At 38.2% G+C, this 25,629-nt stretch overlaps 1 protein-coding gene across 3 annotated transcripts in view; it reads right to left on the bottom strand.

Moving 5' to 3' along the window:
- FAM184A (family with sequence similarity 184 member A) overlaps nt 1-25,629 on the bottom strand; it is an 80,764-nt gene that overhangs the window by 20,894 nt on the left and 34,241 nt on the right. For all 3 annotated transcript variants that reach the window (XM_059835565.1, XM_059835566.1, XM_059835568.1), the window contains 6 exons: nt 23,408-23,589; nt 22,610-22,807; nt 18,608-18,730; nt 14,702-14,863; nt 13,772-13,897; nt 13,434-13,580 (listed from right to left, as the gene is read on the bottom strand). In XM_059835565.1, coding sequence (XP_059691548.1) covers nt 13,434-13,580; nt 13,772-13,897; nt 14,702-14,863; nt 18,608-18,730; nt 22,610-22,807; nt 23,408-23,589 — 938 coding nt within the window. The remainder of the gene's footprint in view (nt 1-13,433; nt 13,581-13,771; nt 13,898-14,701; nt 14,864-18,607; nt 18,731-22,609; nt 22,808-23,407; nt 23,590-25,629) is intronic.

Genomic DNA, 25,629 nt, shown 5'->3' with positions numbered 1-25,629 from the left:
TACACTGAACAGAAATTCCAAGTAAAAATACTTTTGGGAAGCTATATTCTGAGGTCCACCTTATTAAAAAGGCCATTTAAGAAAGTGAGAGTTGCCCCGCTGCTTGCAGAATAACAGGTTCTTGCACCCAGAAAGAAACTGGGCTTGCTTCGCTGTCAAACTGATCTTGTAACTGAAAGTACTAAGATGGGCTAACAATTTTAATACATGTGATTTCACCAGATCTAAAGGTTTTCTAGCGATTTGGAAAACAGACAGAACTAAAATGAACTTTTGGTGAAGACTGTGCACCAAAACTCTCCAGTTAAGTTCAGTATTTAGATTTGTCACAGATTTCTTAGGCTACCTCACTCAAAGCAATCTTTCTGTAACCCACATTTCCTGATTGTGAAACAGTAATTATCTTATGCAGAAAATTTAACTTTTAAATGCTTGGATCTTACTGGCAAAAAGACAACCATGCACAAACATAAAAAAAGTTATTTTTTAATAAAGTTGAACTTCTATATTTGACATTCCTATGTGTTCTAAAAAGACACACAGCAATGTTGAATATACAGTAAATACAACTGATTGATTTCTAACAAAACTTGAAATACACAAGTACATTATAAATCTGGAAGTCTAAGTATCGTATCACTATTCAAAAGCATTTAATTATAGGACAGCTAGCTAAACATCAGTCCTGGAAAAAAGACTGCAAAAGATGATTTAAGAGTCAATCAAGAAAATCTTCAAGTGTGAAAATAATTTTCAGTCAACATAACAATGGAATAAAGCCTTGCTAAAGAAAACCTGACTTCTTGCTTTGACAACACTATAAACTTGGGCAATAAAAATACAGAAATAATACTTAAGAGGACTTTTTAATGGTATTCAATTTAGCATCACATGAGATTTTGATCAAAACATGTGCTTATACACTATTACTGAAGGATATTTTAAAAGACTAAAACCAACTTACTTTATCTCAAAAACAGCTAGTGGTGAATCATCACTGAAAACACACAGGTATTCACTAGGATTAATACTAAACCTGACCACAATTTATTATTTTCATCCTTTATTAGACAGTAAATAATTTCCATAAAATACATACATGATCGAATAGTACATTAGAATTATATAGCCTAATCAGTTGGTATGGGGGCTGATGCCAGCAAAATGTGTAGCAATATAATCAGATGCAGCTCCACATTGAAAAGTATGCAGGACACATTCAGAATGGAGAACTCCAAAATACGTCTGTTGGAAGTATTATTACGAAATTCCATAAAAACTCAAAACTGCCTCATGACTACTGCCACAGCAAGGTCCATGATCTGGGGAAAAAGCGATGAGAACCAAAAAGAATGCAGGCATAATTATTTATCTCTGTATTTCTATAATGGGGAGAAGTAATGAGGAAAAAAAGGGAGAACGTGGGTTTAACTGTCACTCTATTTCTTCAGGTTGGAATTCAAGATTATCAGTTTGTGATATTATTGTGCTATGAGAAACCCTTGTACAATTCTCTTTGAAATCAGGCTTCACAGATATAGGATGTATAAATGAATTAATTTGTTTCTTGGAAGTATAGGAACTTCTGAAAACACATCTTTATTTGGCATAAATGTATTAGCTATCCTGCTTTCACTTGATTTTCCTGTCTCATTTTTCAGTAGAAGCATTGTCTTCTCCACCCTCAGCATATGCACAGCTAAACCTCTGATGTAACCAAGAAACCTTCCTCATGACCCAGAGGAACGGCAAAGAGGTTGCTGCATCTTTAGAACCCACTGGTCATTGCAGGCTGCTCAGCAGGACCAAAAGCCCTTGCATGCAATACATAGGGAAAGATTTGTATTCCCACCTCTATTTCAACATCTCTCCTAAAAGAGCTGACTTTTCAATACAGTTGGACCAATTTGTGTTGTAGTAAAGCATAGATTTAGAGATGTGAAACTATTCAAGGTTTGGGTTTGCTTACTGTAATGAACAGTTGCTCGTGTTCTCATCACAGTAACTGTCACAGGGGCCATACTTGGTGATCAAATGGTGTCATTTTCCTCAAGACGGAAATTTACTGCACCACTGACATTTTCACATTTTCATTCAGTTGCAATGTTTCCTGCAGAACATTAACTTACTGGATCCATGCAAGTTCTCTCATTTCATTGTTTCTCTTGGGCTAAAAATTACTTTCAACCAGATTACAGAGGCTTGACACTGAATTTCAGCGTCAGTCTTCATGTCACCCAAAGACCAGTTATGTAACACTTTTTCTCATTGATATTTCAATGTCAAATTGTGTCAAGATCTGACTTTGGTATACAGTTTACTGAATTTTCAAAATAATCCTGGCAGCAGGAATTCTTGTGTAATACCTGAGACCCTAACTGGGGAAGGTCCAACTTTATTTGCTGTATCAAAGCAGATGTGGATTGCTAGGCAGTCTTTGCCTCATTTTAAGAATGACCTCCAATGGATGCTGCTAACCTTTCTGAAGAACACCTATGTGCATCCATCAGATGTTAGCAGAAGAAACTAGTTTCGGAGATGCCTACCGAAGAAGCTAAAGGGAACTGTGGCATAAATCCCTTTTATCCAGCTAATAACACCAACAACCACCTCAAAACTCTCCCTCGAGATACGTCTTCAAAGAGAAAGACAGACTTGTCAGCAGCTGTACTGTCTCTGGCTGTGCAGTGCTTATGCGACAGATGACTCTCTGCAGAGATTTGGAAAGCAGCTGTTTCCTACTGCAATGTTTTGTACTTGGCTTGAGGCTTGTGACATGCTACAAATGGAAGAGCTGCATCAGAAGTTTGCCCTCTCTGACTGGTAAGAAGCAGCAGCATTTAGAGCCTCTTCCCTCTCTCTCGAAACCCACAAGTTTTCTGTTGAGGAAAAGGAAGCATATGTAAGGCGTTCTGAAATGTGTAACTGTCTCTGGGATCTAATTGGTCCTGATTTCCTCCTGTTTTTGGAGCAACCCTGAGTGAAGGTGCTGTGTCCAGACTATCACAAGGTGAAATACTTATCCTGTTGCTTTAAAAAGATGGAGCTCTTCTCTTTTCCAGTTGTAGGAGTCTATCAAACTGCTAAGCAAAATGCCTAGGCATTTTGACATATTTTTACCTGTTTGGATTTTGGATTATACGCTTTTAATCTGACAAACTGCAGGTTCAGTGGTCAGGGGAAAAAGAGGATCATTTGAATCTCCTGATAATTTTTAAAGTTTTTAGAATGGTACTAGAGCTTCATTTCATTTTACTTATTTGTCATAATGCTGTCAGGCTTTTAAAGATTATATATGCATCTTGGCTAATCCTTCCTGGAGCACAGAGGTATCTGTCAAGAAGTGCCCTTAATCTAGAATTTTATTCATCTGCTGAATCTCAAACAAATCTTGCCCCGCCTAATAAATTATCTCTCATTCTTCCCAAGGTCCACTGTTTTCACTGGTTTTGAACTTACACAAAAGCTACTTGAGCAACTATCTTCCGGAGCAAAAAGGCTAAGGGTAATGTTTTAAAACTAGATTCTTGCCAGAGTCTTTATTGTACATTTAAGGGTAAAACATATACAGATATAGGATTAAAAGTCTATTTGGGGAATGGTATTACTGTTGGATTTGGCTTAGATTTCTATTTACCAGTTTTGGAAGTGTAAACTTAACTCCAAATACCAAATTAAACTCTTTTTTGACTCATGCATCATTAATTACATACTGTACTACGAATTTAATGTTCTTTTCATCCATTGACAGGTAGAATTATAAAGTCTTTCAGTCTCCTCCAGATTTACTAACTCAAACACTGCCAAACAAAAACTGGTACTGTTAAATTCCAATTAGAAGTTTATGATCAGATAGACAGGTTTCACTGGATATGAAGATATTGTAATTTCATACATCAGCCTAAATGTATTTTCAAATTTGAACAAACACAACACCATGAGAAAAAAATTAAATTAAGAAGAAACCAAGAGAGATGAAAAAGAAGTCCAGTAACACATTTATTCTTTAACAGAGCAACAAAGCCAATATTTGTTAGTGCTCCTACTGTATCCCACTGAAAATACTTTGAAAACTCTGATCTGTTCTGTTGCTTTTGTTTGTCTGTAATGCTGAGTAGCTCTTAATTGTAAATGGTCTTTAATGAATTTCCACTGTTACATTCAGAATCTTTTAAACAAAGAGTAAAATAATGAAGAGAGCGCAGTACGGGCTGAATGGTCTCACCACATCTAAAAGCTCAGAAAAAGAGGTAGTACAGCTGAATGTCAGGCATTTGTTTTCATGTTCAAGCTTCAGACAAAACTACAATGACCAATGTGGACAGAACAAATGTACCAACCAATCTTCAGGATCACATCTCTGCATAGAACAGGGAGCCCAGAACAAGGGTGATTCTTTATTGAGAAGTACAGACAGTCATGAAACAGGGGGAAGCATTTGCAACAGATGGCCCTCTGAGGGCTGCAGTGACTTTGGATTACATGATTATTCACATGCTCACGTACAATAGTTTTTGACTTGCTTAAAACACACGTTTCCCACTTAGAATACAGGACTATTGATTCTTCTAAATCAGTGGTGAGTGGCAGGATGTATACAGACACTGGATCTAGGCAGAAACTCCCAAAGCTCCTCTGATTCTCTGAAGTCCCTCAAGAGTTGCAGCACAGTCCCGTTAAGAACACAGTTTTGAGAGCTGTAGTCACTTCTGAAAAGTTTCCAAGAGCTGCAGAAAGCAATGCCCCTTTGGAAAAACAACAAATATCTACAGGTGAAAGAAGAGACACAAAACCTTACCCTGAACTCCATTCCAGGTGCCCTCTGTTCTTTGCTCCCTCTTTGGTATGAGTTTTCTTTTTATTCTTTTGGATTTCAGCATTTTAGATTTGCAAGTGCTTTTTAAATCTTGCCCAAAATCCTTTACCATCCACTAGATGTCATGGTAGCCTTACTAGTATTACTGAATACAAGAACGATGGAAGAGAAGCAGGATGGAGAAGTTACTTCAAATTTACTTCCTCTCTGTTTCTGACAGACAAGCCTTTACACAGCATGTTCAGGACAATATCAAGTGACAGGAAGCAGCGTAAAATGATTCTGTGCTGAAAGTTTATCTCCCTTCTTTCAGGAAGCAGATATAGGGTATGTGCAGGTTTTCCCTTGTAGAAATTTCCAGCATCCCTTCAAAAGCAAATCTTCTAAAGGATTACCCAGGCTGTGGAACAGGCCAGTAATCCTTGCGCTGGCGAAAGAAACTAGCGTTTCCCAATTCTGCTAAAGTGGATGTACATCAGCTCTGCGATAAGCACCTCCACATAGGCAAATAAAGACCAAGCAATAACTGCCTTCCGGTAGAAGACTGGTCAATGGTCAATGAGCATTTACAGATGTGCACAGCTCTGACTTGCCTACAAAACTGCACTTCACGAACAAGAACATACTTAGCGGCCAGGGTTTTAAGACTGAGCTTGAAATTTTCTGACAACTACAATTTAAATAATGTCTACATCAGAAGGAAATATTTACATTTTGATATATTTACATTTTTGATCGTTTAAAAAGGAACACACCAGCATAGAAACAAACTCTGAATAGGAGACTTGCATTTTTTTTTTTTCAAAAAAGGAGAGAATCTTTGAAGCAGGAAAAATAAACAACAGCTACCAAAGCATATGTAGTACACTTTTGTTCATTCTTACTGTACTACTTCCAGTATTTCATTAATAGAAGATGGTATCTTTGTGTGCGAACAGCTGACAAGGTTAGGAAGAAGAATGTCACACTAATGTTTGGTCACGTAATAGTATGAAGCTACATAAGAATGGAAAAAAACACTGACAAGAACATTTATTTTACTGGAACACATGTTTTACTGGAAAGTAAGGAAGATGGGAGAATCAATATTTGCTCAAATATAGAAAAGCCCACCCATAATCAGAATACTTGATTCAGTTTACAGAAAGAAACATTTATCACAAGAAGAAATAGATAAGAAGAATACAGGTCTTAACCTGTACATTTCAGTGCCCAGAACTGAAGGCTGCGCAACATGCTCATGCTTTAAAAAAGAAAATTCCTGCTATTTCATCCATGGCTGAAGCCTTCTCAGCAGTAAAATGTTTAAGAAAAGCGTTAAAAGCCCATTACACAGTGAAGAGAAATGGAAAAGACCTAGCACATACGAATTCACTACATATTTCATGAAGAAACTCTCACATGGATTGATGTAAAATTACTTAGTACAATTTATAGGAAAAAAAGGAAAAGCACTTTCTTTTGATGTCTTCTAGAACCATTTCTCATATCAGAGATAAGAACTACACACTTGGTCTCTAGACACTGATCTAGTTAACCTACCAACCACATTTAACTGTAGATGGTAAGTGATGCTTTGCAACCAGCAAGAATGTGTTTAAGCACTTAATCAATGAGTAGCATTTTCTCTCAAGAGAATTATTTTACTCATAACAAAGCTATACTGTTAGAATAACAATAATCCTACACGCATTCTATGAGGGACCACTTAGCATTACCGGTATAAAAGCAAAACTATTGCCTTTATGCAAGAGCTAGATCTCACCTGTCAAGTGTGCAACAACTAGTAGAAGGTAGAAATTTGCAGATTAGTATAACGTAATTAAAAAAATACCAGCTTAGTACACTTTATGGGCATAAATGTTTTGATTTTTTTTTTTTTTTTTAAATTGATGCCATTTATAGCTGTGTCTCTTAATTCAGTTTTTCCGGCACCAGTCAGCAGCATTACAAGATAGGCATATTCAATGTATTTTTCTACAGTTTAAGTAACTATACTGTGTCACTCCTCTCCAGCCATTTAAACCTGTTTTTTGAGGAGTTGGATCTTTGCTCTCCTCCTAATTCTTACACAGACTTCATGCCTTTCAAATGGGTTTTAAATGCATCTTCCCACTGATGAAGACTGGGCCTGGGTGTAACAAATTCACAATTTTACACCCCTACTGCAATATCTTAGACTGTTCTAGTTCAGTGTAGTTGAAAGAAGACAGGTATAAACAGATATCCTTTTCATGGACTGAAATTTGAATTCTTCCCAATATTGTTAACTTTTTTTATACACACACATATATAGATATAGATACAGATATGTAACAGCAGAATAATCTCACTTTTGTCTCTGTCTCCAGTCTGTTTAAACTAGACCATGAACCCTCTGGGGTGAAGAGTCTTATTGCATATTTACAGATTGCCAAGCACAGCTAGGCTTATGGCAGTGGTTCCTGTCATGTCAAAGCCGGCCCAATGCAGTTTCCACTCAGAATAGCATCATTCTAGATTAACACAACCAAAGTGTACAGAGTAATCTTTGGATTATGAAACACACAGCAAAAATCTTGCATTCTCTTCCATAATGAAAACACTATCTTTGATTTTCTCCTATGATGAAATGACTAGATCTGTGGATGAGGGGAGAGCACAGGACATTTGTGACCTCGACTTCAGCAAGATTTTTAACATCATTGTAGCTGATTGTATTACAATTCAGATGGGTGGGCTACCAGATAGATGAGAACTGGCCGGATACCCAGGCTGAAAGGGTAGCAGTTAATGGTTCACTCTATCTGCAAGCTTGTAACAAGAAGAGTTCCTAAGGCATCTGTTCCAGGACCTATTCATTTTAGTACCTTATCAATGATCTGAAGGAGGAAACAGAGTACCCTCATGGAGTTTGTGGATGACACCAAAATGGGAAGAGTAGAAGGTGCAGCACACCGCAGTGGAAGGGACACAATATATTGAAAGGTAGGGCTGCCACCCAGAGAGACCTATATAGGTTATAGGTATGGGCCGATAGAAACCTCACAAAATTCAACAAGGACAAATACAAAGTCCTTTACATGGGATGGACTAAACCCCTGCACTGGTTCATGCTGGGTTACAGATCTGCTTTGCATAACCTAGTTAAAACAGTAGGCTAAACATAAATCAGCAGGATGGCCTGACAGCAATGAATGCCAGCAGCATACTGGGCTGTAGCAGCAGCCAGTAGTTTGAGGGAAGGGATCAGTCCCTTTGACTTGGCACTTGTTGCACATCACCTGGAGGGCACATTCTGTCTCCTCCTCTAATTCATTCAGCTTTGGTTGCCCCAGTACAAGACAAACGTTGATAAACTTGAACATGTTCAGTGGAGAGCTACCACCACACCGAGTCACAGAATCGTTAAGGTTGGAAAAGACCTGTAAGATCATCAAGTCCAACCATCAACCCAACACCACCATGCCCACTAAACCATGTCCTGAAAAGCCACATCTACACGTTTTTTTGAACACCTCCAGGGATGGTGACGCCACCACTTCCCTGGGCAGCCTCTTCCAGTGTTTCACCACTCTCTCAGTAAACAAATTTTTCCCAATATCCAGTCTGAACCTCCCCTGTCGCAACTTGAGGCCATTTCCTCTTGTCCTGTCACTAGTCACTTAGGAGAAGAGACCAACACCCACCTCTCTGCAACCCCCTTTCAGGTAATTGTAGAGAGCGATAAGGTCTCCCCTCAGCCTCCTCTTCTCCAGACTGAACAACCCCAGTTCCCTCAGCCGCTCCTCATAAGACTTGTGCTCCAGCCTGTCCAGATCCCACCAGCTTCGTCGCCCTTCTCTGGACGTGCTCCAGCACCTCAATGTCCTTCTTGTAGTGAGGGGCCCAAAACTGAACACAGGATTCGAGGTGCGGCCTCACCAGCGCCGAGTACAGGGGCACGATCACCTCCCTACTCCTGCTGGCCACACTGTTTCTGATACAGGCCAGGATGCCGTTGGCCTTCTTGGCCACCTGGGCACACTGTGGCTCGTACTCAGCTGGCTGTCAACCAGCACCCCCAGGTCCTTTTTCACCAGGCAGCTTTCCAGCCACTCGTCCCCAAGCCTGTAGCGTTGCATCGGGTTGTTGCAAACAAAGCGCAGGACCCGGCACTTGGCCTTGTTGAACTTCATCCAATTGGCCTCGGCCCATCGATCCAGCCTGTCCAGATCCCTCTGCAGAGCCTTCCTACCCTCAAGCAGATCAACACTGCCGCCCAACTTGGTGTCATCTGCAAACTTGGGGAGGGAGCACTCAATCCCCTCATCCAGATCATCAATAAAGATATTAAACAAGACCGGCCCCAAAACTGAGCCCTGGGGGACACCACTTGTGACTGGCCGCCAACTGGATTTAACTCCATTCACCTCTCTGGGCTCGGCCGTCCAGCCAGTTTTTAACCCAGCGAAGAGTGCACCTGTCTAAGCCATGAGCCGCCAGCTTCTCCAGGAGAATACTGTGGGGGACAGTGTCAAAGGCTTTACTAAAGTCCAGGTAGACAACATCCACAGCTTTTCCCTCACCCACTGGGCGGGTCACCTGGTCATAGAGGGAGATCAGGTTGGTCAAGCAGGACCTGCCTTTCATGAACCCGTGCTGGCTGGGCCTGATCCCTTGGTTATCCTGCACGTGTCCCGTGAGCACCCTCAAGATGAGCCTCTCCATAATCTTCCCCAGCACCAAGGTCAGGCTGACAGGCTTGTACTTCCCTGGATCCTCCTTCCGGTCCATCTTGTAGATGGGCGTCACATTGGCAAGCCTCCAGTCATCCGGGACCTCCCCTGTTAACCAGGACTGTTGATAAATGATGGCGAGCGGCTTGGCAAGCTCCTCCGCCAGCTCCCTCAGCACCCTTGGGTGGATGCCATCAGGCCCCATAGACTTGTGAGTGTCCAGGTGGCATAGCAGGACGTTAACTGCTTCCTCCTGGATTATGGGGAGTTCAGTTTGCTCTCCATCCTCGTCTTCCAGCTCAGGGAGCTGAATAGCCTGAGGATACCTGGTGTGGCTATTGAAGACTGAGGCAAAGAAGGCATTAAGTACCTCAGCCTTTTCTTCATTGTTGGTGACAATGTTCCCCCCCGCATCCAATAAAGGATGGAGATTCTCCTTGGCTGTCTTTCTGTTGTTAATACATTTGTAAAAACATTTTTTGTTATCCTTTATGACTGTGGCCAGGCTGAGCTTTAGCTGGGCTTTTGCCTTTCTAATTACCTCTCTGCATAACCTAACGAGATCCTTGTCCTCTTCTGCAGTTGCCTGCCCCTTCTTCCAAAGGTGATAAACTCTCCTTTTTTTCCTGAGTCCCAGCAAAAGCTCCTTGTTCAGCCAGGCCAGTCGCCTTCCCCACCGGCTCTTCTTATGGCACATGGGGACTGCCTGCTCCTGCGCCTTTAAAATTTCCTTCCTGAAGAACCTCCAGCCTTCCTAGACCCCTTTGCTCTTCAGGACCGCCTCCCAGGGGACCCTCTCGACCAGTGTCCCGAACAGGCCGAAGTCTGCCCTCTGGAAGTCCATGGTAGTGGTTTTGCTGACCCCCCTCCTTACTTCACCAAGAATTGACAATTCTACCATTTCATGGTCGCTAAGCCCAAGACAGCCTCCGACCTTCACTTCTCCCACCAGACCCTCTCTGTTTGTAAACAGCAGGTCAAGCAGGGCACCTCCCCTGGTAGGCTCCCTTACCAGGTGGTGTCAGGAAGTTATCTTCCACACACTCCAGGAACCTCTGGGACTGTTTCCTCTCGGCTGTGTTGTATTTCCAGCAGACATCAGGTAAGTTGAAGTCACCCACAAGAACAAGGGCTTGTGACTGTGAGACTTCTGCCAGTCACTTGTAGAACACTTCGTCCGCCTCTTCGTCCTGGTTGGGTGGTCTATAACAGACACCCAGCAGGATACCTGCCTTGTTAGCCTTCCCCCTCATCCTTACCATAAGCACTCGACCTTGTCATCACAATTGTTGAGCTCTATACAATCAAAGCACTCCCTAACATACAGAGCCACCCCACCGCCTCTCCTTCTTTGCCTATCCCTCCTGAAGAGCTTATAGCCATCCATTGCAGCATTCCAGTCATGAGAATTGTCCCATCATGTTTCTGTGATGGCAACTATGTCATAGCTGTCCTGCTGCACAATGGCTTCCAGCTCCTCCTGTTTGCTGCCCATGCTGTGTGCATTGGAGTAGATGCACTTGAGCTGGGCTATCAATTTCTCCCCCAACATCGGCATGCCACCCCTAGGCTCTTCTCTAGGCAGCCTGGCTTCATCCCCTTCCCCCTTCAAATCTAGTTTAAAGCCCTCTTGATGAGGCCTGTCAACTCATAAGCGAGAATCCTTTTCCCCCTTGGGGACAGTTTAACTCCATCTGCTGCCACCAGGCCTGGTGACATGTAAACTGCCCCATGGTCAAAAACCCCAAAATTCCACTAATGGCACCAGCCTCTGAGCCATGTGTTAACCAGGTGTGTTTTCCGGCTCCTTTCAGTGTTTCTCCTGGCCACTGAAGGGATTGAGGAAAACATTACCTATGCTCCTGATCCTTCAGCCAGTCGCCCCAGCGCTCTGAAGTCCCAAGATGGCTGGGACTGGAACATATGCCCTTCTGAGGGAACTAGGTTTGTTCAGTCTAAAGAAGAGAAGGTTTTGTGGGACTTAATAGCTTTCTAGTACTTAGGAGGTGGTTACAGAGAAAGTGGACTCAGCCTCATTACAGTGGTGCACAACAGGACAATGAGAGACAATGATCATAAACTGAAACTAAGGCGGTTCTGTCTAAATATAAAGAAAAAAAATCACTATAAGGGTAATTAAGCTCCAGAAGAGATTATTCAGAGAGGCTGTGGAATCTTCATCCTTGGAGGTTTTTCAAGACCTGACTGGACAAAGCCCTAAGCAACCTGGTTCAAATTCAGTGTTGACTGATTTGAGGAGGAGGTTGCACTAGACAACCTCCTGAGGTCTCTTCCAACCTAAGTCTATGATTCCATGATTCAGGTTAGTGCAACTCTCAGAGACTACCCTTTGTGTACTGCAATCAGGAGGAACTTACTACAAACCCATTTCTCTAAGAGTTAAGTTACCCATCTTGTAGGCTACGGTCTGGAATTCTCTCTCCTCCAGGTGTAATGGATAAAATGTAGGTTCTTTCAGAGGGAAAGCTTAATTCCCTACAACTAACAATAACTTTTCTATCTTTATGAAATACCAATCCAACTCAAACACTGGTATGGAAATCAACAGCTTGATAAAAGAGAAAAAAAAGTGAAGACTCCCAGGGTTTAGTTTCTTATTAGTCCTCCGAACACACATGCTGTTATGAAATGGTGCAGCTCTTCAGTACAGTTAAAGGAATGAACAAAAAAAACCCCAACCATGTTTCATATGCAGACCACTTCCTATGTCTGCAAATTCTCTAGTAAAGTTCTCCTTACTACAGTTAGCTTTCTGATTCCAAAATTTCTTCCATACGCAGAAAAAACCTCTTCATTTGCAAAATACTGATTTTTCATTCTGAAACTGTGGGTTAGATATGTTATGGTATTTTTAAAAGGTAGAGATAAGTGAAGTATTTTAAATGTATGTCAAAACTACAGAAATTTTAACATATCCCTTTCAAATTGTACTTTCCTAGAGAAAATGCTATTTCTAGGTAGAATTAAAGAGAGTAAATGAAGCTTAGGTAAAGGCAGTAAGTAAAACTTAAAATCAAATGAGTCCAAGTCCCATTACATTCATGTTGTAAAAAGTAACAGACCAAAAACGTTGAAAACCTCCAGCTTTTATGAGCCTAAGGCACAAAATTTTACAAGCTTAAATTCCGTTGTCAGCAAAATAAATTATCTGTTCATATAAGAAGCTGTATAATCAATTGGATGTTCAGTTATTAGACTTCTCAAATTAGACAGCAAATTAAAAGCCGTCCCACAATAACACCCTGAAATTGCAGTCATTTAATGAGTTCCAAAATCTGTTTCTCTTACTTTAAAATTTATTTGTTCATTATCAGCTATTCTTTCAAACTGTAGTCAATAAAACCAGCATTTATGGTTTGGAAAAAGTACAAAACAAGTATTTTCTGTGAATTGTCTAACATAACTGCGTTTATAAATACGAGTTGCAATTAAAAAACCTCAGTATTTACCAAAATTATCCCAAAATAATGTTCAAAATCACTTAAGAGAAGACATAGCTGTAATAAATGTGTCACAGAAACTGAAGGATGTTTTGATTTTTCAGTGACTTGTACAGTGTCATTATTGTAAAGATAAGGGATACCTCCAAGTCCGAACAATTAGCATTGGTAAATATTTACAATAGAATAGGTGAGCAAACAGAGAATCAAAAAAATCTTGTAGTGAAGAGGTAAGACTGTCAACACCCTCCCACTCCCCCCAAAAAACTGTAAAAAGTTGTGTTCATATTTAGTGTAAAGAAGGCATCTTCATATATTACTTAAAGTTTGATAATGATTAGGTTTAAAAGCATTATGCTGACAAATTTCATTTCAAAGACAATTTAATGTAGTTAATTGGTAATAAACCACCAGCAACTAAATTGTAATGGCCTTTCAATTCTCAGAGACCATAGTTACCTGGTCTAAAAGATCTTCAACTTTTTTCTGCCATCCATCCCTTGCTGCATTTTTTTCACGTTCTTTCAGCTGCAACAGCTGAGTCATGGCTGCCTTCTTATCCTCTTCATGCTGCAGCCTCAGCTCTTCACGAAGCTTATTACATTCCTGTCTAAAAGCAAAGGTCAAATAACTAAAATGCAGTGGACCTTGTGCAAGAAGTGAAAAAGAATTAACAACTCAGCAATAATTAGAAAAGCTTATATAATAACAGAAACTTTTGCTTTACGTTTGCTATTACATTTGCATGTAATACATACTTCATTTCTTATTAAAGAATAAAAGAAAAAAATTAATACTTGCCGAAGATTTTCTGTCCATTTTATTTCCAAGTCACGAGCCATTCTGTCAACTTTGAACTTTTCCTCTTCTCTCATGGCAGCAATCATTGCCTCGTGCTGTTGTCTCTCCTGATCTAGTTCTCCCTGCAAACACAAACTTCACAATAGAGACTGATCAGCAGCAAAAAAGTATTTCAAACCTTAAACGAGTGTATTTATAACAAAAATGTCAGTTACAATTGGTTTATAAAACTTGAACTGTAGCTTTTTCCATGTATAATTCCTAATTGCACACAGTTAAGGCCTATACATCTGCTGATATTTCTTACTTACTTTCAAGATATCATAGGATATATCTTTAAACTATTCTCAAGCATCTTCTGAAATTCTAAATTTGAGCCTGAAATGAAGACTGTGCCCATTATTTGAGGAAAACATGGTATGCATGCATAAAAAAAAATTAAAAAGGTTTCAATGAATTCTAGAGCTAGTAAGCTCTGGATCTTTTTTTGCACCAAGACGTGAAACTGTCTGGAAGAGCACTGGTGTAACACATATCCTTTTTACATTCTCATAAAATACTGTTAAGCCTCTGAATAATCCAAGTGTAGATATGTTTTGTATAGACATACTTTGGCAGCTACAATTTGTATTAACCACAGAAAGATGTGCTTGCAGCAATACCCATTAAATACTAAAAGTGTTCTGAAAACAAATAAAAAAACCCCAACCCAAAACAACCAACCAACCAAAAAAAACCAACCCTGAACCAACTCATCCTAGTTTTCCACGTTTTTTTCTCTCTGCTTGAAATAGAAAGAGAAATCTCTCTTTTAATGAAGCTCTTTCAATAACATCTACACTATAATACTTCTTGCCATTTTAAAAACAAGACCAAAATCACTGTGACTGTACTTTGCACAACTTATTCTCCAATATTATGGTTACCTCAACGCTATACAATGAATCTGTGGTCTCTCGCAGTCTTGCTCTAGTTAATTCTAGTTCTTTCTGGAGTATTTCCTGAGCTTCTTGAAGACTGGAGATATGTCCTTCTGCAGTACCAAGGCCTTGTTCACTTTTTCGTACTAGGTCTTGTAGACGACACACCTATGACATAAAAACAAAGTTGTAATTTCTGTAATTATTACTTATGGCAGCCAAGTTATCCTAGTTTCATTTTCTTCCAGTGTTTTCCAATTCCAACCTAGGCAAATTTTTATTTGCACAGCCTGTTCTCCTTTAATGTCAATTAATGTTTCTATGTTAAAAGACAAATTCCTGTAATATTCTAAAATCAAACAAAGATTCAATTAAAGGATTTTTACAAGTAAAAAAAAAATCCAACTTATGTTTGAAGCATTTTGCAAGGAAAAAGGTTACATAAAAGTTCCGAAATTATCTGTAACTTTACTGTGAGAAAGCATGTTTTATGCAAATTAAAATATTTTCAAAATATATACACTCTAATCTAATGGATAAATTAACTTGTGCTAGGGCATATGCTTCTCTGCTTTCAGATTGCTACCTGTCCATAAATTAGCCTGTTTAAACCTCAATCCAATATCTGTAGAGTATAATGGGATCATTTCCTTAACTGCTGTGTAACAATACACTTTTTTCTGTCTGTGCTTCAGCTCCCCATCTGTAAAATGACTGTACTATACTGCTTTGCTTCAAGTAAAAATATTAGAGATTGAACATTGTTCACCAGCTATAGGAAAGGAAAAACTTTTTAACTACGTAGGCTGCAAAAATAGAATAATGGGAGGCAGAGGGGACCAAAGAACAGAAGCTAATGGCAACTGAAGTTTTTGTAGTAGTAGCTGTCTATGCCATTGCTTTTGCATGTTGAAATAAATTCATTCACAATGGGACAAGTGTCCCAAGAAAAGACTAAACTTTGGTTTGCAGGTATGAACTGGTAACAGTTGTAACTACTCTTTCTGTTTGTTAGCATATCTATATGAAAATTCTGTTTATAACATACACAGGCGCACACACACACACATATATACACATACATACACACACCCCCCCACCTCCCAGAACTCTCTCCCTCTGTATGCAACTCATGAAGTGTTTAAAAAGAGGGACTCCTCCTTTCCTCTCAGCAAAGAATCCCAAATTTCTTTGGCATGACAGATCTCAGAGAACTAATGTAATCTTGAGTGCTTGTCTCTGTGCTCCTTTGCATTATATGCAAAGCACTAGTACCTGAAGGAGAATCCCTACATGAAAAACTGCCCCTAAAACTGTATTGATATCCTCGAAGTGCACCACTGTCTATGCAGCTGGTAGTAGCACACCACTTGCATGAAACGTGAACAGCAGTCCTGTAGATCTATAAAGGATATGGAAACATCATGCAGGAATGCCACCCATAGGGCTTAGGTCTATTCTACTGATGACAAAGCAATACTGGAAGCTGTTTAAAACGATCCTTAGTAATATCATCGGAAATCCTTTGCATGCAGATGGCCAGTCCTTAGACTACTCTGTCAAGTGACACAAACAAGAGACTTTCTAAGAAGTCTTGGCTGGTCTACAGTGAAAAGAAGCAAATCTATACAGCAAACAGCCAGCCTCATCCTGAGATACACGTGAGAAAGTCAGTATCTTGACTTAACCTGAACTCTCAAAAAATCTCTGGCAAGTATTTAAGATTACACTGTTCTTAAGCAGCTTGGTACTAGGAGCAAGCCTAATGAGGCTTGAATCTTCCTCATCCTTTAGCTAAGATAATTGCTATCAAAAAGTCTGTCAAAAAGAAAAGAGGATGGCATAGGTTCAAACTCAGCTTTCTCAGCAGGGAAGCTAGAACTAAGCTAACATCCACAGAAAGTAGTAAATATATGCCTACTGTTAAATGACATCTATAACAAACAAAAAAGGAAGCAGCAGTAGAAATGTAAGAGCTAAGCTAAAGATGTGCCAGACATTTCACAGAAGACATTGAGAAACTCTTATCGCTTCTGTATTACAGAGAGTGGATTTACCACCCACTCCAAATTTATTGCATGTATGCTTCCTTCTCATTCTCTCAGTACGCAAAATACACTGTATTACGTTTATCCTGGCATAATAAGCTCAATTACTAAACAGCAGCTGGCCCTAATTCCTTATTTTAGTTTATGTTAGAGTTTTCTATTCCTTAGCTATGCCTCTGTTTTCTTAATTCAGTGTACTGATGAATTTTCCAAGCCTGAACTTGATAGCCATTAGATAATGAAAACTCATTCTGAAAACATTTGAAGTGATTTCCTTCAAAGAAGCAGCAAGTTTATTACTCATGAACCCAAGAGAAGTTGATAGAGTAACTAATTTAAAACCTACAGCATTGAATGACAACAGAACGACAATAGTGCTCTCCTCAGATCTAATCCAGCAACAAGGAAAGTTAACATACAGAGAAGTTAATACTGAAAAGAAATAACAAAACTTCCTGTAATTTTGAAAGGAAAAATAAACCCATGTATGATTTTGTTAACATATATAACAAAATACATCACATTTTCATTAATTTGATGTAGGTAAGCATACTGTTAAGAGAGCAAGAGCAATTCCAGCTTCAATTTACACCTTCTCCAAGGTCTGAAGTACTGGCAAAGGCACTCACAACTATCAGAAAGAAGTACGGTCTCCTGTTTAACAGGTACTCACGACTGACTGATCAAGAGTGCTGCCGAGCTCTAAAGATGGTATGTTCAACTACTCTGGTAGTATGTCTTATCTGGAGTGTATATATACACAGCTGGTAGGTACTACTCTGCAAGTATATATTAATATATTCATACATACTTTCAGAATATATACTTTAATATATAATAATTTAATACATTAACATTCATATAGCAATGTACTGATATAGTAATATCAATATATAATATTTAATCTATAAAATATATACTTTAATATAATAACAATAATTTAACATATACTTTCAGAAGGACAATCTTTCCCATTTCTTAAAAGCAAGCAATTTGTTCTAGCGCAAGTTTAACGTTTATGCAAATTGCAAGCCACCAGAATTAGACAAACACCTGCCAACTCCAGAACTTGTATGGTATCGAAAATGGTAATGAAAAGTAACACTGCAGAAAAGTACTTAAAAGTACTTAAATTAGTGCTTAAGTCTGTCTTCAAGCACACACTGAAATCCTATGACTTGTTGAACAATGAAGCTGATGAATTCTTTTCTTGAAACAAGGCAAAAGTTTCAGACAAGAATAGATTGATGTTTTTTATATCAGTAAGAATATATTTCTAATTTAAAAATATTATACTATGAAAATGTGGCGATTTCAAACTCAAAAATTAAAACTGTATTGACATATGATACATTTAACATTGACTGCATCCATCAAAACATTGCAAATAATTTGGGTCTTTTATAAATAAGTCTTTTATGTCATCTTTTGATGGAAATATATGAAGATCATCTGCAAGTCAGGAAGCTGATCAGAATTTACAATATGTTAATTGTGAACAAATATGGGTTTAAACACAGTTAATTTTCCCTCTGCCTCCTGAGGTATTTTGTGTAGAGGTCTGTGTACCTAATGAAAAAATAAGCAGAGTTATAAACAAGAAAGGCTGTTTACGTCAACTGTTTTGTACCTCAGTCTCTTTTGCTTTGTTAATTTTGTAAAAGGACAACAAAATCAGTGCTTAGAAGCCATCAAGTAACTTATCATGTTTAAAGAATACTCCACTTTAAACAGAAATAAGGCACTAAACAGACTGAACAGTGTAGTCCTAGCTCCATACTGGACTCTAAGCACAAGATCATTATTGATGAAATGTGGTCTAGGGCACAGGACCGTTAGCTGATACAATTAAGTTAACCCTTGCCTCCTGATTGGCAGAAGTCAGTTTTGTTGTCAGCTCTTCCTTCAGGTTTTCCAGCTGCTGTCGGAGCTGATTCTTATCATCCTCCAAATGCAGTTTCTCCTTCTCAAACTGCTGCTCCAACTCCTTCAGAAATAAGAAGGATGGAAGAAACATTAAATACTTGCCATATGGTCATGGCAAAGTACAGATGCACCACATCGAAGTTATTCCTCCTGGCATAAATATTCCTGATCTCAACCAAGAATTGTCCTTTCCTTAAAGTGTTAAAACATGAACATTTATTTCCTTTTACAATGGATGCCTTATTTTTTCAGTTCCTTTTCTAATGTAACATGCTTGATTAATCACAAAATAAAGACAAACAGGACTTTCTTCTCAATTATTAGTTTCATTTTGCACTTAATTATCAAAATTATGAAAACTAGATCTACTTTCACAGTTTTTCGGTCTGCGTTGACAGAATGCAGTTTTCACTTTTTATAAAATTACACTGGTAATATGCTTATCCTTTAGCCTTTACCCATCTCTCTCCTACACATAATCCCCACAGAAAACAGTAATGCTTAAAATCCAGATGGAGCTTTGGGAAGTTTTTCAGGCTGTTACAATAAACGAAAAAAGCCTCACACCATATTTATAAAATCTATGGAGAACCGAAAGAATCAAATTAGTCTTCAAGTTCAACTATATAGAAAGGCTCAAATAACACCTCTGTTTTCATTCAATCTCTATAGAGTAATAGCCAAATTCTAAAAACAACTCTGTTGGATGAACTATATTTCTCTTACATGAGCCTATGTTGTATACGTATTTGTTGGAAACTTTTTTCTTTTTTTAAGGAAAACTATGAATTTATCCTTCAGCTTTATTAATTTTCAGAATATATTTTCAGAAGAACAATTTCTGTCACAAAATACTTAACAGGAAACATGCTAAAATTAAGAGCTTTATTATATATTTCAGTGGAGTATACTACACAATTTATTATACCACAAAGTCGTCTTGGAGAAAACTAAGGTTGCCAAGTAAGGTGCTCCAGAGCCAGGTAATATAAGACTTCAACGTTTTCTATGCAGCTACAGAGGCTCCTTTATTAACTCCCTCCTACGATTTCAGCTGTAATGCAAGGTTTAGCATCAATTCAGCGCCCCTGTGTAGCTCTGGGCTCAGATTTCTAAGAAATCAATAATATCTCAGAAACAGCTATGAAAATACATTGAACAGAGCCATGCATGAAACAAAAAGTACAACTGCAGGCATTGGTAAGACTGTGGAGACAAGGAGAGCTAAGTGCTGAAGAATTCAAGTGGAAAAAGACTGTCATGAAAAGGTATAAAACTCTAAGAAAAACCGGGGAGCTGGAAGACAGCAACCTAGTGTCGTCCAGCTCATTCCCAGAAGCAACGGAGGCCAACCCTTCCTCAACCAAAACCAGAGACTCCTCAAGTGTTTTGCTGGGGGTGGTAAGCATATTAAGCTTAGTAGCTTGTTAGTTCCAACGCTCCATTAGGGTCAATGTAAATGACTTGTGTATAAACTGCTTGCACAATCTCTTTTTTCATGGTAGAGGTTGGACAGAGTGACGAAACAGAGGGTTACGCTTTCAATAATACATTGACATCCAGCGTAACTCAACAAGTGCATGTTTCCTCACCCGGCCCAGATCAATCACCACATGGGACAAATGATGCTTGCTAAATGAGACTTGCTCAATTTTTCTTCTTCGCACTGTGAAATCTGCTGTCTGCAAATTTCACTAGTGCTATTCAGAACTTATTCTGATAACTGAGTAATTAGTTCTCTTATGATACTTGTCAGTATGGCTACTTGTCAGTACTGCAAAATTATTAGCAGCTCTATTTTCATAATCCTCCTATGAACTGATGCCATTTTTATAGCTCATTTTGTAATGGAAGAATTGAAGCAAAGATATGTATTTAAGCCATTTCTTGAGTCCTATTATAATTCTTTAGTATTCTCTTCTGTTCCATTTTTTTCTCCAAGATTTCCAAACCCCAAATGCCTTTTCCAGTCTTCCAGTCCCAATAAATCTTCATGTCCTCTATCCCAAGGCTCCTTGTACCATGCTTCTTCCTCATACTAAATTCAACTTTTCTCCACATTTGAGACTGACTCTTTCTTTCTTGAATTACTCAAACAACACAACATGTGCTTAGCAAGACAGGTTTGACAGAGGAGACAGTATGCTGATTAAGATTTACTGAGATCTTGACCCTGACATCTTTTCATAGTTAATTTTCCCTTGCTAAAATCAAGTTTCACATTTATAGAGCTGTTCTTTATTTTAACTGATTTAATCATTTAAGAACAAACATTTTATGATATCCTTTGTTTTATTCTCTATATTATTTTAATAACAAACAAAAACAAAACAAAAAGAACCCCACACCTTACTGAAGTAAAAGGAAAATATTCCCAGAAACCCTTAAGAGACTGTTTTAATAACAGGCACGTTTCAAGTTACAAAGAAAGTAAACCTGAAAGATCAGATGCATGTATGTCTCAGAACTACTTCCATTACTGGGAGACATGAGAAAATCTTTGGGATTTATTCAAAATAAACAACACTAGTAAAATAATTTACATTTAAAAAAAATATCAGTTTAAGGTGCACATCACTAACTACAACTGACTGTCTTGGTGCATTTCCTGTGAACACACCAGAGGAGCATAACAAAGCCTTAAATTAAACAATGTGCTGGTTTTGGCTGGGATAGAGTTAATTTTCTTCATAGTAGCTGGTATGGGACTATGTTTTGGATTTGTGCTGAAAACAGTGTTGATAAAGCAGGGATGTTTTAGTTACTGCTGAGCAGTGCTCACACAGACTCAAGGGGCCTTTTCTGCTTCTCACCCCACCCCACCAGCGAGTAGGCTGGGGGTGCACAAGAAGTTGGGAGGGGACACGGCTGGGACAGCTGACCCCAACTGACCAAAGGGATATTCCATACCATATGATGTCATGGTCAGCATATAAACTAGGTGGAAAGCTGGCCGGGGGACTGCTGCCTGGGGACAGGCTGGGCATCGGTCAGAGGGTGGTGAACAATTGTTTTCGTTTGCATCATTTCTCTTTCTTGATTGTTGTTGTTGTTGTTGTTATTTTCCTTTTCATTACAATTTATTATTATTATTATTTCATTTCTTTTCACTTATTAAACTGTTCTTATCTCAACCCACGAGCTTTCTCACTTTTACTTTTCCGATTCTCTCCCCCAACACGCTGGAGCAGGGGGGGAGTGAGCGAGCGGCTGTGTGGTGCTTAGTTGCCAGCTGGGCTTAAACCACAACAAACAATTACTATTTATCCTGTATTTACTGTATAAGGCAAAATTTGTGTATAATGTACATATAATCAGATTAGGAAATAAATTCAGATTAGGAAAATTCAAAATTGGTCCTCAAAATTTATCCCAACAAAGAAAAGGTCAATTTTGAGAAACAAAAAAGCCTTTCAGTTTCAGGATTCCAGTCAAAGGTAAATGAATATTTGATATACAGTTAGCATAATTTTATGATGTAAGTTAGGAACAGCTGTTCTCGTCTTCTGAGTATGCATATAGTGACATACTAATATAATATCTTTTTGTACTTCTAGACTGTTAATGAAAATTTTAGATAAGTATTAGAGTAACATAATCTTTCATCTCCTCCAGAAGAACCGATCTTGAGTGATATACCACCCTTTCTGAATATGGGTCACAAAACCTGGAAAAACACACCTACTATACTCGAAAAGAAAGTTGTATTGAGTTGAGAATTTCTCTTCTGTTTGCAGACAAATGACAGTACAAATGCTCTTTTTTTGGCAATATATATGTTATTTTAAAAAAGGCTGAGCAGTTTCTTCAGAGAGGCGCAGCAGATCTGTGGGTATCTCCAAATAAAACTTGCCATACAACAAAACCATGCAGTACAAGGTTCAAACTCTAACATTTGCTTTTTGCAATACTTTTTATTATTAAGAAAACACAAACCTACCATCTGCAGTTTTTTTTTATCCTTATTAGCACTACTGTGTGCAGCCTCAATTGCAGTATGGTGTTTCCATGCCAATTCCTCTAAGGTCTTGGAATGAGCCTCCTTTAACTGTGCAGCCTCTCCTTCCAATCTTGCTTGCAATTTCACCAGCTCCTTCTCATAATATTCACGTTGTGTCTCCCTTGCTTCATTTACTTTCTGTAAGAGACAGAGAAAAATAAAATTATTACTATCACTTGGTAAAATTGGAACAGTAGGAGGAAAGATACAAAAACATTACTGGTGACATAAATCTACAAAAATTAACTTCCATACAAAACAAACTGAGCAAACACTAAGCACTGATTAAATAATTCAATAACCAAAAAGGTAGTTTCCATATATCCATGCAAAGCAATATAGACCTATTAAAATCTATAGAAAATTTCAGTTCAGTATTTTCAAACGTGTTCAGCACATTTTCAGAGAATGGCTTTTTTAATTGTTCTTTAACCATTTCACCTTTCTCCTTACTGAGACACTTTAGATACTAGGCATCTACACACAAGGTCATAAATGAAACTACATTGTTAAAAGACGTCCAAAGCAGTCTGAACATCATCTAATCTGACTTCCCTCTACTCTCACTTTACACTCTACATTACTCATCATATGTTGCTACATGAGATATACTTGGAACATACTATTACTGGTCCTAGTCCAGTCACATAAAACAAAAATTAAAACATAATCAAGTTTTTTTTCTGAGAATTCTAAGACCTTTATTTTTATTCAACTAAAACCAATAAGCTGTTCAACCTTCTCCAAGGCCAGGATTTGCTGCCTTTGTCGCTCATCCAGACTTTGTGTTTTGCTTTGTAATAAATTTCTTTCCTCTTCCAGTTGAGATAGTTTTTCTTTTAATCTAGACTTTTCTGATTCCAAGTCTCTGATTGTAACTTCTTGAGTCATTTGAGTAGCTTGAAGCATTCCAATGTGACCTAAAAACAAAAGAGGTCTTTAAAACCTCACAGCATTGGTTTCACATAATTGAAGTACACATTCATACTTCAGTGATTTCTAGAAGTACAACTCTAGCAGAAGCTTTCATATGGATCTCCATTATCTTCACTGCAATGTTTACCTTCCCCTCCACTTCTCCCTTTTTTAGTTTTATTGTAAAAAGTCCAGCAATAGTTAGAGTGCTTGGTGCTGGGGCTCCTTTAGTTTCAATTTTCCTGGTTCAAAGTTGCATATTGAGTCCAAGAGAAAGCAGAGGTAGGCAATAGTATGAACACAGACAGTCTGTCTTGAATAACCTACCCCACCTAAAACCACACATTTTTACCCCATGATAAGCTACACAACAGAAAGCAGAACATTGAAGTCTAATGGTAAAGATGCTGCTGTCTTACCAAACTCATAATTTAACCAGCATGCTAAGTAGAGCGGCTAAGCTACGTAAAACTTATGGAATTATGCTTTGTTTATTTTGCTATAGGGATATGACTAAAAGATGTAACAGAACTCATTCTCTCCATAGTAAAGTGTATCTAAATCCTTGCCAGTTAGAGGCTTGCTTTTAATTTCTTATATATATTTAAAAAAAAAAAAATCTACAAAGCTAGATAGTATAATCATCTGTCCTTCACATCACCAGTGGAAAAAGATTTATGACTTGAGAAATTTTTGTCCTTGTTCTTCTGAATTTATAACTGTAGTATTGAAAATACTACTACTAGGTAACTGACTAAAGCAATGAAACTCCTGTTATTCTAGGAAAGGCTTAGGAGGGGATAGAAGACTATTTTGGAAAAGAGGATGCTTCTGGGTTTGTTCAACTGAAAGACAAGAGAGGGGATATTGTCCCATTATTTTAACATCTTTGTAGAAGCATCATGAAATCATACCTAAGCTGACATTCCACGTTGGAATGGATTCTTTGGATAGAAACACCCTATTACCCCTTTCATAATTTGCATGACCTAGATATGTTTGAAATATGCCTTTTAAAAATTAGCATATGATAAAATGAAGTAGTAACTAAAAAGACATTCAAGCATTATACAGAGACCCTTAACAGTTTCACATAAAGAAAGCATCCAGATAAGAAACTGTATTATTTACTCAGAATAATTTTTTTTATTATTTTTGTAGCCACGTCTAGGAGAGACTTCCCCCCCCATTTTATTACAACCTTCAAACAATGACAGATTAGTTGAGTTTTAATAACAGCGTATTGCTTTTAAATTTAAGTTACTAAGAAATAGCTAAGAAAGTGGACTGTGTGTCACTGTTTCTCACAAGACAAAACCACTGAGCCTCCAGATTCATTTCCATCTGCAGTTAAAGCAAGACATGACCCAAAAAGGAAACTGTTTTAGCCTTTGTTGCCTGCTGACACTGATGTGAAGGGAAGGACAGTGGCATGTATAATGGAATTTGGCCATGAAAAATGCTTCAAAATTAGTAGTATTTTTATAAACGATGCTCACCTCTAATTGTACTAAGCTTGAAAAATTCTAAGAGTCATTTTGGTATTTTTGTTTGATAAAACTAAAACTGAAGAGAAAAACTTAAGATAACTGGTACACTTAACTCATGTAACATTTCAAAAACTACCATGTTTCAGAAGTTCAGCCATTTAAGAAAGGTATTTGCAAACCCAGATTTTAGAATGTAACAAGGAGAATAATTGTACAAGAATTTCAAGTTTGTCAGGAAGTATTATGCATATGCATATCTTATTGTAAGCACACACACACACAGATCTAGAGCTTTTGACACACAATACAGGTTTCCCATTCCTCATGCTCTACACAGAAGGTATGAAACGCAGCAGTTTCCCTTCAAGTTTGGAATGTCAGGATAAATGGAAGAAGAATATATTAATTTCCGATAATAGACTTAATACAGCATTCTCAAATTGCAATACAATGAGTAAATATTTTGTATGGTAATTAAGTATAAGAATTTAGTTTCTTTGGGGCAGGATTTTTTACTTCCAAGTGTGAACTGAAATTCAAAGGAGATGGCAGTGG

This window comes from Gavia stellata, chromosome 2 (assembly GCF_030936135.1).
Source record: "Gavia stellata isolate bGavSte3 chromosome 2, bGavSte3.hap2, whole genome shotgun sequence".
Lineage (NCBI taxonomy): Eukaryota > Metazoa > Chordata > Aves > Gaviiformes > Gaviidae > Gavia > Gavia stellata.
Note: the sequence above shows the minus strand (reverse complement) of the source record. Positions and strands in the feature narration are given on the sequence as shown.